Source organism: Phyllobates terribilis, unplaced genomic scaffold (genome assembly GCF_046119375.1).
Source record: "Phyllobates terribilis strain yellow unplaced genomic scaffold, ASM4611937v1 Scaffold_1__5_contigs__length_1240528914, whole genome shotgun sequence".
NCBI classification, from domain to species: Eukaryota; Metazoa; Chordata; class Amphibia; order Anura; family Dendrobatidae; genus Phyllobates; species Phyllobates terribilis.
The window spans coordinates 979,277,760-979,295,190 of NW_027362761.1; the positions used below are offsets into that span (position 1 = coordinate 979,277,760).

General features: G+C 46.8%; 1 protein-coding gene across 2 annotated transcripts in view; it reads left to right on the forward strand.

Moving 5' to 3' along the window:
- Positions 1 to 17,431, forward strand: part of LOC141156828 (cytochrome P450 3A8-like) — a 459,870-nt gene that overhangs the window by 369,152 nt on the left and 73,287 nt on the right. For both annotated transcript variants that reach the window (XM_073643251.1, XM_073643242.1), the window contains exons 7-8: positions 668 to 756; positions 8,348 to 8,496. In XM_073643251.1, coding sequence (XP_073499352.1) covers positions 668 to 756; positions 8,348 to 8,496 — 238 coding nt within the window. The remainder of the gene's footprint in view (positions 1 to 667; positions 757 to 8,347; positions 8,497 to 17,431) is intronic.

The following is a 17,431-nucleotide window of genomic DNA, read 5'->3' on the forward strand; positions in this document are numbered from 1 at the left end:
AATCCGATCCGATATTTCCCGATATCGGAAGGTATCGCTCAACACTACGGATGAGTAATTTTTCTTCTGACCACCATAGGTAGTCCCATGAGGTTTTGAGGGGGAGTCTTCAGGGTCCCTTGATTGTCTGAGCAGTGTGATGAGGGAAGCACTGAAGCGTGAGGGGAAATTTCTCTCACATACTCACAGGCTTTCAGCTGTGGAGTCAAAAATTCCTCACAGAAATCTTATTTCTTGGATAATTCAGCCATTGTAAGGTCTACATAGTCCAGGGAGGTCTCCACATAATCCAGGAATATCCAGGGAGGATGTAGTCGAGTGTGCTAGATTCCCAGTCTTCAATTTAGTCCTTAAATCTACATTTCAGGAGCTCAGGCATCAGAGCCTCAGAAACATGCGACCATTCCTGTGCACCTTCAGGCCGCATCAACCAGTATTGATATATGAGCCATATTGTCTGCACCATCTCTACATGTATTTGTTATATATCCAATAAGAGCGTGAGTAATTGCATCCTGCATGCAACAAATTTTCTGTAAAAAAAAACCTCATATTTTTGGCACCTCTGTGTTAAAGACTTTATTAAGCATCTCAGTTGCAGATTACAGGAAATTTTTTCAGGAAAATGATACGTCATGAAACAAACCCTTTGTTGTCATCCTTACAGATGTTTCCGATAATAAAACAGTATGGAGACCTTTTAGTTAAGAATATTCAGAAGAAAGTTGATAACAAAGACTTTATAGACATGAAGGAGTAAGTACACAGATTTATTACAGTTTCCATGCACTACCGCACAGTTGTTACCAGATTTCTATACATAAGGGCAGACTATCAGCCTGACACTGAGTAACTAGAGACACCTGCCACATATATTTATTCAGGCAAGAAATACACTGATGCAACTGAATGTATTTAATCTGTATATCTTGCACCACCAGTATTTGTTTTTCCTTTGTGTTGGATTGCAGTTACCCAGTAGTTGCATGCACCAGTGGAGTACTGCCAATACTGCTATGGGGCCCGTGAGCCGGGGGGGGCCCCATAGCAGTCCAGGGGCGGACATACCGCCGGTGCAGCTGCACCGGGGCCTGGAGGGCCAGGGGAGCCCTTGCCGGGCGGCTAAAATTGAGCGGCGGGCAGGGAGCAATCCCTGCAGCTCCGCTGCGAAGCTGGAGGGATCCGTTCTCTTCTTCCTGCCTGGCGCTTCCTCCCTGACACCGATGCGCGCAGCTTGATGACGTCGTCATGCAGCGTGCACCTGGCTGGGTCAGGAAGAAAGTTGCCGGGAACGAGGAGGATGCTGCAGGGGAGCGGGCTGAGAGGTAAGTTGTATATTTTTTTTTTTTACTGAAATGCTGGGGAGAGTAACAGGAGAATGAGGGGAGGAGGGGGACAGCAATGATGGGGCTGGTGGCAATGGGGACAGAGCAATGACGGGGTTGGTGGCAATGAGGACAGAGCAATGACGGGGCTGGTGGCAATGGGGACAGCAATGATGGGGCTGGTGGCAATGGGGACAGAGCAATGATGGGGCTGGTGGCAATGGGGACAGAGCAATGATGGGGCTGGTGGCAATGGGGACAGAGCAATGACGGGGCTGGTGGCAATGAGGACAGAGCAATGACGGGGCTGGTGGCAATGGGGACAGCAATGATGGGCCTGGTGGCCATGGGGACAGAGCAATGATGGGGCTGGTGGCAATGGGGACAGAGCAATGACTGGGCTGGTGGCAATGGGGACAGAGCAATGATGGGGCTGGTGGGACAGAGCACTGAAGGGGCTGGTGACAATGGGGACAGAGCAATGATGGGGGTGGTGGGACAGAGCAATGATGGGGGTGCTGGGACAGAGCAATGATGGGGCTGCTGAGAGAGTGCAATGATGGGGGTGCTGGGACAGAGCAATGATGCGGGTGCTGGGACAGAGCAATGATGGGGGTGCTGGGACAGAGCAATGATGGGGGTGCTGGGAGAGTGCAATGATGGGGGTGCTGGGACAGAGCAATGATGGGGGTGCTGGGACAGAGCAATGATGGGGGTGCTGGGACAGAGCAATGATGGGGGTGCTGGGAGAGAGCAATCATGGGGGTGCTAGGAGCGAGCAATCATGGGGGTGCTGGGAGAGAGCAATTATGGGGGTTTCACTTTGCTTATACTGTAAAGCCTTGTATGTTTTCCGTGTGCACATAGCCTTACAGTTAATTGGGGAGAGTCACAGAGACTGAATAATTTATATTATTGGCCGGAGGAGATTATAGTTAATGGGGGGCACAGTGCTGCTTATCACTTTACATTTTGATTGCTAAGTGGCTAATAGTATATTAATCGTGGGGGGTACATATCTCTATTCAGGGGCGCAGTGTGGGGGAGATAAATGTATATATACAATATAATAATATTTATAACAATAATATTTATTTATATTGCGCCAACATATTCCGCAGCACTTTACAATTAAGCGGGGACATGTACAAACAATAAATTCAATACAAGGTGAGACAGTTTAACAGTTACATCAGGAGTGAGGTCCCTGCTCACAAGCTTACATTCTACAAGGAAATGGGGGGACACAATAGGTGGAAAGTGCTTGTTATTACAGGTCAGGCAATTATAATAAGCCGGGATTATCATATAAAGCTGTATGATCCGGTCATCAGCCTGTATGTTCAAGTGCAATACTCAATTACCGAGTGCAGTTATCGTGTGCATGGAGGGTGTAGAGACAGATGAACAGTGGGGGGCAGATTCTGAATAGTATTTAGGAGGGAACAGGGGAAAGTTAGTTTACTTGGTATTTGAGGTGGTAGGCTTGTTTAAAGAGATGGGTTTTTAAAGCGCGCTTGAAGACATCGGGGCTAGGCATCAATCGGATCATCTGGGGTAGAGCATTCCAGAGAACTGGCGCAGCACGAGAGAAGTCTTGGAGACAGAGGTGCGAGGTTCGGATTATGGCGGATGTTAGTCTTAGGTCATTTGTGGAACGGAGGGCACGTGTAGGATGATAGACTGAGATGAGAGAGGAGATATAAGGTGGTGCAGAACTGTGGAGAGCTTTGTGGGTGAGAGCAATGAGTTTATATTGGACCCTGTAGCGAGTGGGTAACCAGTGTAATGACTGGCACAAGGTGGAGGCATCGGTGAAGCGGCTGGACAGAAATACGACCCTGGCTGCCGCATTCAGGACAGATTGGAGAGGGGAAATTTTGGTAAGAGGGAGACCGATCAGAAGAGAGTTGCAGTAGTCCAGACGAGAGTGAATAAGAGCGACAGTAAGAGTTTTAGCAGTTTCAAAAGTGAGAAAAGATCGGATTCTGGAGATGTTTTTAAGATGCAGGTAACAAGAGCGAGTGAGTGATCGGATATAGGGAGTAAAGGAAAGGTTAGTGTCGAATATGACCCCAAGGCAGCGGGCGTGCTGCTTGGGAGTTATGGTTGAACCCTCCAAGGTAATTTCGATGTTAGGTAGAGTTAGGTTAGTAGAGGGGGAAACACAAGAAGTTCAGTTTTGGAGAGATTCAGTTTAAGATAGAGGCAGGACATGATGCTAGACACAGCAGACAAACAATCCTTGGTATTTTGTATTAGGGTAGGGGTGATGTCAGAGGAAGAAGTGTATAATTGGGTGTCGTCAGCATAGAGATGATACTGGAACCCAAATCTGCTGTTTGTTTGTCCAATAGGGGCAGTGTATAGAGAGAAGAGGAGGGGGCCTAGGACTGAGCCCTGCGGAACCCCGATAGTAAGGGGATGAGGAGGGGAAGAGGAGCCGGCAAGAGATACAGTGAAGGAGCGGTCAGAGAGGTAGGAGGAGAACCAGGAGAGAACAGTGTCCTTGAGGCCTATAGAGCGGAGCATAGTGAGGAGGAGCTGGTGAGCCACAGTGTCAAATGCTGGAGAGAGATCCAGGAGAATCAGCAGGGAGCAGTGACCTTTGGATTTGGCTGTTAGTAGATCAATAGAGACTTTAGTGAGGGCAGTTTCAGTGGAGTGTAAGGAGCGGAAACCAGATTGTAGAGGGTCGAGGAGAGAGATATCTGAGAGATAGCGGATTAGACGGGAGTGGACCAAGCGTTCCAGGAGTTTAGAGATGAAAGGAAGATTAGAGACAGGTCTGTAGTTAGCAGCGCAGTTCTGGTCCAGGGATGGCTTTTTAAGTAAAGGGGTTATGATGGCATGTTTAAATGAGGAGGGAAAGATACCTGAAGAAAGAGAGAGGTTAAATATTTTAGTCAGATGAGTGGTGACCACAGGTGAGAGGGACTGCAGGAGATGTGAAGGAATGGGGTCACTGTTGCAGGTAGTAGGCCGAGAAGAAGCGAGGAACTGGGTAACTTCTTCTTCTGTAACAGGCTCAAAGATGGCAAGTGAGCTTGAAGTGCGGCAGGGAAGGGGATCCAGGCACTGAGGAGATTGGGCTGAGATGTCCTGATGGATGTGGTTGATTTTTTCAAAGAAATAAGTGGCCAGATCCTCCCTGCTGAGGTTGGTGGTGGGGGCCTGTGCTTTAGGTTTCAGGAGGGAGTTTAAGGTTTCGAAAAGTCATTTTGGATTGTTGGACATTGAAATGATGAGGGTGGTGAAGTAGGATTGTTTGGCCAGATGAAGGGCAGAGTTATAGGTTTTGAGCATGAATTTATAGTGGATGAAGTCCTCTGCTAAAAGAGATTTTCTCCACTGACGCTCAGCACACCTTGAGCAACGTTGAAGAAAACGTGTTTGCATCGTGTGCCAGGGCTGCCGTTGTCTGTGTCGGATCTTTCTGCGAGTAGAAGGAGCGGCTTCATCTAGGGCACTTTTCAGTGTATTATTGTAGCGTGACAATGCTAAGTCTGGTCAGGAGAAGGAGGAGATAGGGGCTAAAGATGTGTGGAGATTGTCCATAAGCTGCTGGGTATTAATGGTATGTGTATTCCTATAAGTGTGGTAAGTGGGGGTGTCCCGGGTGAGGAGACAATTCTTAATAGAGAAGGAAAGAAGGTTGTGGTCCGAGAGCGAGAGAGGGGAGTTGGTAAAGTCATCCAGCAAGCAGAGACTGGAAAAAAACAGGTCCAGAGTATTCCCGTCTTCATGGGTAGGAGAATTAGTAAACTGTGAGAGACGGAATGAAGAGGTTAGAGAAAGTAGATGAGAGGCAGATTGGGAGAGGGGATCATCGATGGGGATGTTAAAGTCGCCCATGATGAGGGTGGGGATGTCTCAGAATAGAAAGTGAGGAAGCCAGGTGGCAAAGTGATCCAAGAACTGGTGGGAGGAGCCTGGAGGGCGATACACAACTGCCACTCGCAGGGAGAAGGGTTTAAAGAGTCTGATGGTGTGGACTTCAAAGGAAGGAAACATAAGTGAGGGACCCGGGGGGATGACCTGGAAAGCATGTGACCTTGTTATTTTCTAGGCTGGAGATCATCGTGACAAGACGAGTCGTGGCTGGGAGATGTGGACATGAAGGTCTGACCAGACGGAGAAGAAACAGCAGAAACCGCCTCTGATCGGACGAGACGTTAGTGGTAAGTTCCTGGTTGGAAATATTATTCTGTATCTGCACTGTGTGACTTGGAGTGATAATGCTGTCTGTAAAATCCCTTAGGCTCCATTCTCACATTTGTGTGAGAAATGTCCAGATTTTTTTTATCGAATGGTCCATGGACTTGTAGAGTTTTACACTGTGTGCAGAATTATTAGGCAAATGAGTATTTTGATCACATGATACTTTTTATACATGTTGTCCTACTCCAAGCTGCATAGGCTTGAGAGCCAACTACCAATTAAGTAAATCTGGTGATGTGCATCTCTGTAATGAGGAGGGGTGTTGACTAATGACATCAACATCCTATATAAGGTGGGCTTAATTATTAGGCAGCTTACTTTCCTTTGGCAAAATGGGTCAGAAGAGAGATTTGACGGGCTCTGAAAAGTCCAAAATTGTGAGATGTCTTGCAGAGGGATGCAGCAGTCTTGAAATTTCCAAACTTTTGAAGCGTGATCACCGAACAATCAAGCGTTTCATGGCAAATAGCCAACAGGGTCGCAAGAAGCGTGTTGGCCAAAATAACTGCCCATGAATTGAGGAAAATCAAGCGTGAAGATGCCAAGATGCCATTCGCCACTAGTTTTGCCATATTTCAGAGCTGCAATGTTACTGGAGTATCAAAAAGCACAAGGTGTGCGATACTCAGGGACATGGCAAAGGTAAGGAAGGCTGAAAAACGACCACCTTTGAACAAGAAAAATAAGATAAAACGTCAAGAATGGGCCAGGAAATATCTTAAGACTGATTTTTCAAAGGTTTTATGGACTGATGAAATGAGAGTGACTCTTGGATGGGCCAGAGGGATGGGCCAGAGGCTGGATCAGTAAAGGGCAGAGAACTCCACTCCGACTCAGACGCCAGCAAGGTGGAGGTAGGGTACTGGTATGGGATGGTATCATCAAAGATGAACTTGTGGGACCTTTTCGGGTTGAGGATGGAGTGAAGCTCAACTCCCAGACCTACTGCCAGTTTCTGGAAGACAACTTCTTCAAGCAGTGGTACTGGAAGAAGTCGGTATCGTTCAGGAAAAACATGATTTTCATGCAGGACAATGCTCCATCACATGCATCCAACTACTCCACAGCGTGGCTGGCCAGTAAAGGTCTAAAAGAAGAAAAAATAATGACCTGGCCCCCTTGTTCACCTGATCTGAACCCCATAGAGAACCTGTGGTCCATCATAAAATGTGACATCTATAGGGAAAACAGTACACCTCTCGGAACAGTGTCTGGGAGGCTGTGGTGGCTGCTGCACGCAATGTTGATCGAAAACAGATCAAGAAACTGACAGAATCTATGGATGGAAGGCTGTTGAGTGTCATCATAAAGAAAGTTGGCTATATTGATCACTAATTTTTTTGTTTTTTGATTTTGCATGTCAGAAATGTTTATTTCTAAATGTTGTGCACTGATATTGGTTTACCTGGTGAAAATAAACAAGTGAGATGGGATTATATTTGGTTTTTATTAACTTGCCTAATAATTCGGCACAGTAATAGTTACCTGCACAAACAGATATCCTCCTAAGATAGCCAAATCTTAAAAAATCCCACTCCAACTTCCAAAAATATTAAGGTTGGATATTTATGAGTCTTTTGGGTTGATTGAGAACATAGTTGTTGATCAATAATAAAAAAATCCTCTAAAATATAACTTGCCTAATAATTCTGATCACAGTGTATAGATCCATTCACACATCCAGGAAAATCATGGATCTGAGAATGAGATCTGTGAGGGTCAGAGAATGTCCTGTTCTGATCCGATTTTGAGGATTAGAATAGGACATGCTCAATATGTCTGTAAAATAGGGCAGCACACCAACACTGCACACAGATACAAGAATGTAGCCTTATTATGTATAGCACAGTCCCTTAGAATTTAGTGTTCTCACTTATTATGTATAGCACAGTCCCTTAGTATATAGTGTACAGACTTATTATGTATAGCACAGTCCCTTAGCATATAGTGGACTCACTTAGTATGTATAGCACAATCCCTTAGTATATAGTGTACTCACTTATTATGTATAGCACAGTCCCTTAGTATATATTGTACTCACTTATTATGTATATCTCAGTCCCTTAGTCTATAGTGTACTCACTTATTATGTATAGCACAGTTCTTTAGTATATAGTGTACTCACTTATTATGTATAGCTTTGTCCTTAATTATTTAGTTTAATCTTTTATCATGTATAACACCCTCCCTTATTACCTACCATCCTTTCTAGCTCTAGGGGGTCACAGTTAGGGGATCATACTGTGTTGGGGTCAGCATACTTTGCCCTGGGAGTTGAGATGGGGTACAGTAGGGTCATTATACTGCGCATGTGGAGGAATTCAACTTGGGCGTATCACTGTGTTTGGGGGGAGGGGGTACTTTTGTTGGCATCATACCTTATGGGGGGGATTTTTTTTTTTTTAGGGGGGGGGGCCCAATTAGAACTTCTGCTATGTGGCCCCATGATTGCTATGTACGCCCCTGGCATGCACCTACATTCATTGGCATAGTGGTAATCTTTATTCTGCCTCCTTATGGTGTCTTACAGTCTACACAATGTAATATTAAACTGCAGTACTTTGTATCATGCTGACCACACTTCTGTACAACTTGTGATACTACAGTAGAATTGTCCAGAGCACAAATCTATTTATTATATATGCACAGGACAAGCATTATCTGTTTAGCTAGTACATGGGAAGTGATTTGCAGTGTAAACTTTTGGATCCTTCTCTTGTAGATGGAGAGTATGAAGGTGATATATGAGGGTCTTGGGTTTATTAAGTTAAGCCTGATATTTTACCATTTTGTCTTTTCAGCATCTTTGGAAGCTACAGCATGGACGTTATCCTGAGCACATCATTCAGTGTGAATGTGGATTCATTGAACAATCCCAATGATCCATTTGTGACCAATGGAAAAAAACTTTTCACCTTATCCTTTTTCAACCCTCTGTTCTTATCTACACGTAAGTAAATGCAGTGATCTTCTAAAATCTGGAATGGGTCATTATTTGTTTCAATGTCTATCAAGATGTGGCTCTTTCATCTTTGTAAATAATGCTAGCCTCGAGGACCAAACCCAGTTGGCTAAAAAGAAGACTCCTGTAGAGAAGATTTGGGAACCATGCTCACTTTGTTAAAATGACTAGATTAATATGCAGAGAAGAGATGGCCATATATCAGGAATACAGGAGCACATGAACAAAAGAACATCAATCCCAGATTCAGCCAGAATTTACACTGTAAAAAATCACATATTTATAGCAAGTGACAGGTTCTCTTTAAGATCTTATGTATGATTTGGTCATATGTTGTGTGTGACATGCAGAAGTAGTGCTGTTGCTTCAAAAGCATCCAGCAACTAGTGGGGTTAACACACTCACAAGAGACAGGGAGTGTTTTAGCAGAGCCTCAGGGGGATTGTGGGGAAGTTGTTTACTGTCTGGTTGTAGCCGAAGAGAAAGGTGATGTGTGATCTGTATATCACAGAAGGCAAGGAACCAGAATTCAGGTCAGGAGGGAAGCTAAACACAGGTCAGATAGACTCCCTGAGTTAACAGTGTTGAGTATTATCGGGCAGAAAGATAAGGACTGGAAGGAATCGTGTCATAGGGATATTCTCCCTCATCAAACCCTCCCCCCCTCCATCTCCATGCAGGATAAAGAATGCTGTTTACTATTGAGTCCTTGTAAAAGAAAAGCCTGTGGTTGTGTATGCATAGAAGTGTGCTGCTAAGAGGTCTAATCTGTGCTGAATTATACTACTGAAGAGACTGAGGTTACTGTGCCTGCTTTATTAAACTGTAATGTAATGAAGATTGTTGCTGTAATATCCCTGAATTGCACTGGTCGTGCTTCAGATTGCATTTCATTGTTAAATTATTGAAAAAGACACTTGTCAGATGTGTCTTGTCTGCACTTGAATCTATCGTGTGCCTGAGAGAAGCTGCAGCCTATGATCGCCCTGAGTAACAGTTCCTCCAGTGTTCCAATGAATTCATGAAACTCGTTTTGCCCTATCTGAACCTTATGGCATGTGTGTAACATTGGTGGCCCGTTTGGGGAGTCCTAAGTGGGAATTAGCGTGTAGAGGGAGAAGAGGAAAAGTGTCTGGAAAAACACAGCAGCACAGCACCTCAACTCAATTCTGCTACATCAGTTAAAGGGGACCACCCTATATAAAACTCACTAGCAGCAATGGATTTGGAAATACAAGTGGACAGAATTAGTGAGCTGTTTCTTCAGTTAACCTGTGAAGAATTGGGAACAGTAGCAGAACATATAAAGTTGTCAGAAGAACAGATTTCTAAAACACATAACCGCAGGCAACTGTTAGCTGCCATTAATGCAAAAATGGATGAGCTGGGGAAGAAAGAAGCTGAAGATGTCATGGGGACGTTGCTCCAGGAGCTAACACAGTTTCTAACCAGGTTGAAGTTGGAGGATGGAGGGGCGGCACCAATTACCAAAAGCAGGAATCTCCGTCCGCAGACTGATCTACAGGAATTGAAAGAACAACTCAAAGCCCTAACAACAGCCCTGCAGGAATCGACCAAAACCTCTGAACGGGTGGCAGACTCAGACAAAACCTTTAACCTGCTCGGGTAAGATAAATCAGGAAGACAGTCCTCTCTAACACCACAAATCACCATAAGGAAAGAATTCAAGAACCTGGGACAGATTGGAGAGTGTGAACAGAAAGAGAAACTGTCTTATATGAACTTGTTGCACCAGATCGATGCAGCCTTACAGAAAGGCTACCAGCCAGATGAGATCGTTGAGGGGGTGGTGAAAGCAATCAGTCCAGGACTGAACCTCTGTAGTATGCTAGAAATGAAGAGTCAATTGAACTTGCAACAGCTGAAGATGATTTTAAAAGGGCACTATAAAGAAGAAAGTATTTCAGAATTGTTCCACCGAATCATTAACCTCTCACAGAAAAATAATGAATCACCCCAAAGTTTCTTGTTCAGAGCAATTGAACTGAAGGATAGCCTGTTGTTTGCATCCAGAGATGTAGAAGCGGAGGAGAAGATTGATGCTGGACTAGTACAGAAGAAGTTCTTGAGATCATTGGGAATGGGGTTAATCAGCAAAGACATCAAGTTGCAACTGAAACAGTACCTAGAAGATCCTGGCATTCTGGACGAAGTCCTAATTGAAAAAATGAATGAGGCAGCTAGTTTGGAGTCAGAGAGCGAACAATAGTTAAAGAAAGGCACTGCTCCTAAAATCACCAAAATGAGTCAGCTGAAGTTGGAGAACCCTGGTGGCCAGTCCAAAGATCATCATGGAGAACCCTCCAGTGCCACATCCGAGAGGAAACCTTAAAGCACCAGCAAAAGAGAGGACCACCAGCGCTGACTGGGAGGAAGTAATAGGAGAACTGCGAGCCGAATTGATTGAGGTGAAAAAGTTGATTCGTTCCAGGCCAGAACCTTTATCCCTCAGACCCAGGAGTGGGTTCCAAAACAGAAGATACCCGGCTTGTGAAGCATGCCGTTCATCAAATCAGAGTACGGTGTGTGTCCAATGTCTAAGATGTGGAGAGAAAGGACATAATGCCAAGGAATGCCAATGGTCACAGTCATTTGGGTTAAAAGACAGGAGGTTGCCAGTGTGAATCCAAATCCAAATCTCACCAAACCCCAGAACGGCACATGAGGTAAAATGGCTGCGTCTGTACTATCCCAAGTGTGTTCCCGTCTACAACAGATGCAAGAGAGACAGAGACATAAGTTCCTTAATGCCCAGTGCGCAGGTCAAACGATGTACTCCTGAAAGGAGGATTCCTCGGTCAGTAATGGTAGCCTCATCAGCCTAATCGGTGAAAGGTGCTTTATACAGTGCCAGCTAGATGGACTCCTGGTAAAAGCACTGTGGGAGCCCAAGCGAGCCTTTTAAATTAACAATGGAGAAGGCGCTACCTGCCACATACCTGCCTTCGGTCACTAAAATAACTCTTAGGACCAGTGGAACTTCATGGCAAATCTGTCAACCAGACCGAAATCCTTTTTATAGACTGGGTGGAAGTGACTTTGCAACTGAAACTGAGGGCCACGAAGAACAGCAACACCATTGAGTTTTTGGTACCTTTTCTTGTGACCAGTGATCAGAACGTGGCAGAGGATCCTATCCTGGGTTATAATGTAATCAGTGAAGTCATCATGAAACACAAGTCAGGGATGCTGGTGGTGGATGCAATTGCCACATCGCTTGCCATACCCAACGTCGTGGCGGAAAATGTGATTCATAGAGTAAAGAAAGCACAGAATACAATGGACCTAAAAGAAGTCAAGGTAGGCTGGCGCCCAACCATCATCCCTGCAAACCAAATGGTGGGGGTGAGGTGTGGAGTCCAGGTAGAACCGGGAAAAAAAGTCCAGAAAAAACTGTTCGTGTCAAAAGACTCCTCAGAACTTCCAGAAGGTCTAGTTCAAGGTGAGACTGTGCTTACAATTCCTACTGGTGGGATTGCTCGAGTGATAGTACCGGTGATGAATGCTACGAAACACAAAATTAGACTGGATCCAAAGACTGTGTTAGGTCACATCAAAACCGTTAAAACGGTATATCCAGCCAGTGTGAGACCCGCCCAGGGGTCTACCATGAATTCAGTCTCCCCACCAAGGAACAGGAGTTGCCCAGGGGAGGAAATTGCACGACCCACCTCGGGGTCCTGGGATCCCCCAGTACCCCTGGAACACTTGTGTGCTGAAGATCGAGCGGCAGCAAAACAGATGCTGAGAGAAGAGTGTTAAGCATTCTCCAAAGATGACTCTGATATAGGTTGTATCCCGTCGTTGCAGTTGAAAATCAATTTGAAAGACACGACCCCAGTAACCAGAAGTTACATGTCTGTGCCAAAACCATTACACCGTGAAGTGAAAGAGTATTTACAAGACCTAATCAACAGATGTTGGGTCCAAAAGTCGAAGTCGTCTTATTCCTCTCCTATTGTTTGTGTTAGGAAGAAGGACAGTACGTTGAGACTCTGCTGTGATTACTGAGAACTAAACCGAAAGTCAGTACCTGATTGGCATCCGATACCAAAAATTCAAGATATGCTGTATAGCCTATCAGGAAGTACCTGGTTCTCCATCCTCGATCAGGGTAAAGCATACCATTAAGGGTTTGTTGAAGAATCCAGTAGACCTTTGACAGCATTCTTTATACTGTGGGGGTTATATAAGTGGATCCGCATACCGTTTGGTCTCAGCTCAGCTCCAGCAGAATTCCAGAGGAGCATGGAGACATGTTTAGAAGGATTGAGGGACGATATCTGCCAGCAGTACTTGGATGACAATCTGGTACACAGCAAAACCTTCCGGGAGAATGTTGAACACGTGAGGACCATATTACAGTGGTATTAACAACACGGAGTTAAGTTGACCCCAAAGAAGTGTGAACTGTTCAAAAGGCAAGTCCGATTTCTAGGGAAAATTGTGTCCGGAGAAGGATATACCATGGACCCAGCAGAAATCGCTCCGGTACTGGACTTAAAAGACAAGCGACCCACTATTGTCGGGGATTTGAGGCAGATCTTAGGATTCCTCTCCTACTATCGTACTTACGTTCGGAACTTCTCCAGGATTGCCGCCCCACTATACCTCCTCTTGGTGTGGATGACAGAGTCAACAACACCCACGGAGAAAAAGAAGAACGCGGGTAGGAACGGGCTTAAAATAAACAACGCCGTTTCGTCCCAACAGCCCATTCTCTGGACAGCAGACCACCAGGAGGTATTGGAAGAAGTAGTAGACTACCTGGTAAAACCACCCATTTTAGGATACCTTGATTTCAACTTACCGTTTGTTCTTCAATGTGATGCTTCTCAACTTGGACTGGGAGCTGCCCTGTATCAGCATCAAGATGGAAAATTGAGAGTCATCGGTTATGGTTCTAGAATGTTGACAGACGCCGAAAAGAATTACCATCTACATTCTGGAAAATTGGAGTTCCTGGCATTGAAATGGGCTATCTGTGAATGATTTAGAGATTATCTCTACTACAGCAAAGAGTTTCAGGTATACACTGACAACAACCCTTTTACCTATGTCCTCACTACAGCCAAACTGAATGCAATGGGTCAGAGATGGGTCACTGAACTAGCTGACTTCAATTTCAGCATCAAGCACAGGCCAGGAAAATGCGTTATGGATGCTGACGGATTGTCAAGAATGCCACTAGAGCCTGAGGAGTTCACGCAAGAATGCTTGGAGGAAGTCAGTCTGGAAGCAATTGAGAGCACAACCCAAGCAGTTCAAGTTTATCAAGAGGAAGACACACCACTGTGGTGTCTGTTGACAGTGGAAACCACCATAAAAGTGAGAGAACAAGATCACCCCCTGTCCATTCAACAACTACCAAAAGGAAAAATCCGTAGAGCACAACGGGAAGATCAGATAATTGGTAGAATACTACTTTATGTGGACCAAAATCGGTTTCCAAGTAAACGGGAGAGAGTTACCAGCAGTATCTGTTTTAGTTAAAGAATGGACGGAGCTCTACCTCAGTGAAGACGGTATCCTGTATCGTAAAGGAGGACAAAACCGGCAGTTGGTACTACCCAGAGTATTCCGTAGGTTGGTCTTCAAAGAACTCCATGAAAACATGGGATACCTGGGAGTGGAAAAGACAACAAACTTGGTCCATGAACGTTTCTTCTGGCCGTACATGCAGAGAGATATTGAGAGGTACATGACCAAGGAGTGTGGGTGTCTGAAAGATAAACGTCCCAACACATCAACCCCCAAACTACGTATCTGTTTGAGATGGTCTCAATAGACTTTCTACATCTCAAGACGTGCAAGGGTGGTTCCAAATACATCTTGGTGGTGATGGATCATTTTACTCGATTTGCTCAAGCATATGCCACCACCAATAAAGCGGGTCAAATAGCGGCAGAGAAGATCTTCAATGATTTTGCTTTGAGGTTTGGGTTCCCTACGAGGTTGCATCACGACCAAGGAAGAGAATTTGAAAACCAGCTCTTTGCCAAGCTAGGAAAGTACTGTAGAATTCAGAGATCCCACACAACGCCGTATCACCCAGAGGGTAATGGACAAGTGGAACGTTTTAACCAGACATTATTGTTGATGTTGCACACTTTAACAGCTGACGATAAGAAAGACTGAAACAGTTCACTGTCAAAAGTGGTACATGCCTACAACTGTACAAAGAGCGATGCAACGGGTTACTCACTCTTCTTCCTATTGTATGGACGATCACCAAGACTGCCAATTGACATCATGTTCGATACTCCGGTGTCAGAGACTTACAGAATGTATCCGGAGTATGTTCGAAAATGGAAGGAACGGATGGCAGAGGCATACAACATAGCGTCCAAAGTGGTTATGCAAGGACAGAGCAAGAGTAAGGAGTACTATGATCAAAAATGTTATGGAGCATAATTGGTATCGGGAAGCCGGGTGCTAGTCAAGAACGTATGTGAGAAAGGCGGTCCAGGAAAACTTTGTTCGTACTGGGAAGACAAGGTGTATGTGGTCGTAAGGAGGAAAGCCAATGACAGTCCAGTGTATGAAATCCGATTGGAAATGTAGCACCCCGAGGACTCGGCTGCTACAGGGGTATTGCACCTCGAACCAGAGGTGTGATATTCCACTCCCGGGTAAGGATGGAGTGTGGACCGGGGCTCAGTAGGCTGCATGCACCACACACACCCCATTTCCGAGGAACAGACCAACGGTGCTCCCACTAGACAGAGTGCAGGCACGACAGCTTCTGTTCCTGGCTGGAGTGGGGAGGGGGAGGAAAACCCAGTGGTGTAGGAGCAGATAGGGGTGGGTTTCTGGGCATAGGTAGGAGCCCATTGGTTGCTAGTCACCTGGGCTCGGGTGTCAGAAGGAGGTATATAAGGTGGGCACCATCTTAGATCAGTGGTCAGTTAAGAGAGGAGCTCAGCCAGAGAGGGCTGACAGGGAGCTGTGGCTCAGTCTGGGCCCAGCTCCAGAGCCAGGCCTGGAGTGGAGGCCAGAAACAGCAGAGAGGGAGAGAAGAGAAGGAACAGCAAGGAGAGTAAGAAAGGAACTGAAACAGAGGAGAAAGGAGGCGAGGAACACAGAGAAAGGCCCAGAGACACGAAGGCAGAAGGAACCCCATATTCCCAGAGGAGATACTAGGTGAAGGGTTGGCAGAGCAGGGTACCGGAACCCAAATTGGTGGAGGCGACTAATCCTCAGCCAAAACCGGAGGTCGTGACCACATCTTGGTGCGACCCCTCACTACATCCACCAGAAAGGCATACCGCATAGGGTCAGGGAGACCGGAGAGAGGTTTCACCAACAGAAGGCCCGAGGAAGCTGGACAAAGGTGGGTCACTGGTGAGGACGGCCAGTAGAAAGGAAGAGAGGGGAGCTCTGAACCGCACTCTGGAATTGCCTGGGAGTTGACCGAGTCCCTCACCTGGTGGACGCAGCACGGCTCGGGCGGTCACTGCTGGCCGAAGTGATCTGAACAACAACAGTGAGTAAAGCTTTGGAAACTGCACCACAAGTCTCTGTGTTTCATCGCCGCACCAGCACCATCAGTACTGGGACACTCGCACCATCACTCCCATCATTTTCCACACTAGCTGCCCTGAGGCAATACTCCTCCCGTGGGGAGTCATCCCATACTCAGCTGCACAAACAACATCAGCCTCAGCGGTCTGCAGTGCAGCGGCGGTCCCCACTGACCGCAATCCACGGGTGGCGTAGTCGGACACTTATTACAATACAAGTAGACTGCCACTGGTTTGACCACCCTGGGCACGGACCGGGTCACCGCCACACGGAGACTACAATCCCCAGCGATCCGGCTCCGGGTATTCCCCCTGCACAGCCGCAACAGCACAGGCCCAGGGGGCGCGTCAACTTGTATTGTAATAAGTGTCCGACTACGCCACCCGTGGATTGCGGTCAGTGGGGACCGCCGCTGCACTGCAGACCGCTGAGGCTGATGTTGTTTGTGCAGCTGAGTATGGGATGACTCCCCACGGGAGGAGTATTGCCTCAGGGCAGCTAGTGTGGAAAATGATGGGAGTGATGGTGCGAGTGTCCCAGTACTGATGGTGCTGCAATATTACGTCTGAGAGCAGGTGGGAGGTCTCCTGGTCAGGTACCCTAAGCATGCCACACCTCCTGCCCAGTCCTGGGAGGGGAAGAACTTCCCCTATATAAACTGGGGGCTGAGGCAGGGTTAGGAGAAGAAGAGGAGTCCCAGACAGAGACACAGTCTGGTCTGGAGTGGAGCAGATACAGGGAGAGCAAGATCAGGAGCTCTGTGGGAGCAGTGATAGAAGGGGTCAGGGACTGGAAGCTGTAGAGCTCATCCTGACTGAAGAGATCTCACCGGACACGGAGTCCGAGGCTGTGGGGACTGATCCATACCCAGCAGCAGAAACCGACCGGCAGGGGATTTCAGGTCCTCTGGCCAAGAAACCCGAAGGCACGGTCACACGCAAGGGACCAGCACCGCCGTTGTGGAGCGGAGGCTACCAGAAGGCCCCGAGTCACCGGCCATATGGGTGAGCACCACACGGTACACTCAGGGACGTGGGCTACTTTTACCCGCTTCTAGCAAGGTAGCCAGGGAGAGTACAATTAGTTGGGGAGGCCTACAACTCCGCCTGGCCAGGGGAGATCCTATCTGCTCACGGACTGACCAGGCCCCGATCGCTAGCCAGTACTCCCGGGAGGGTCTACCTTTGCCACCAGTAAAGACCCTAAACTACACCGCACCGTCTCTGAGTGGTTCCTGGTGCCTGCGTGCAATTCTGCTATCCCCATCATCCACGTCCGCTGCCCTGAGGCCATACCCCTCCCGTTGGGGGTTATACCATCCACGCTGCACAACCGTACCACCGGCCTCAGCGGTCTGCCCTGCAGCGGCGGTTTCATA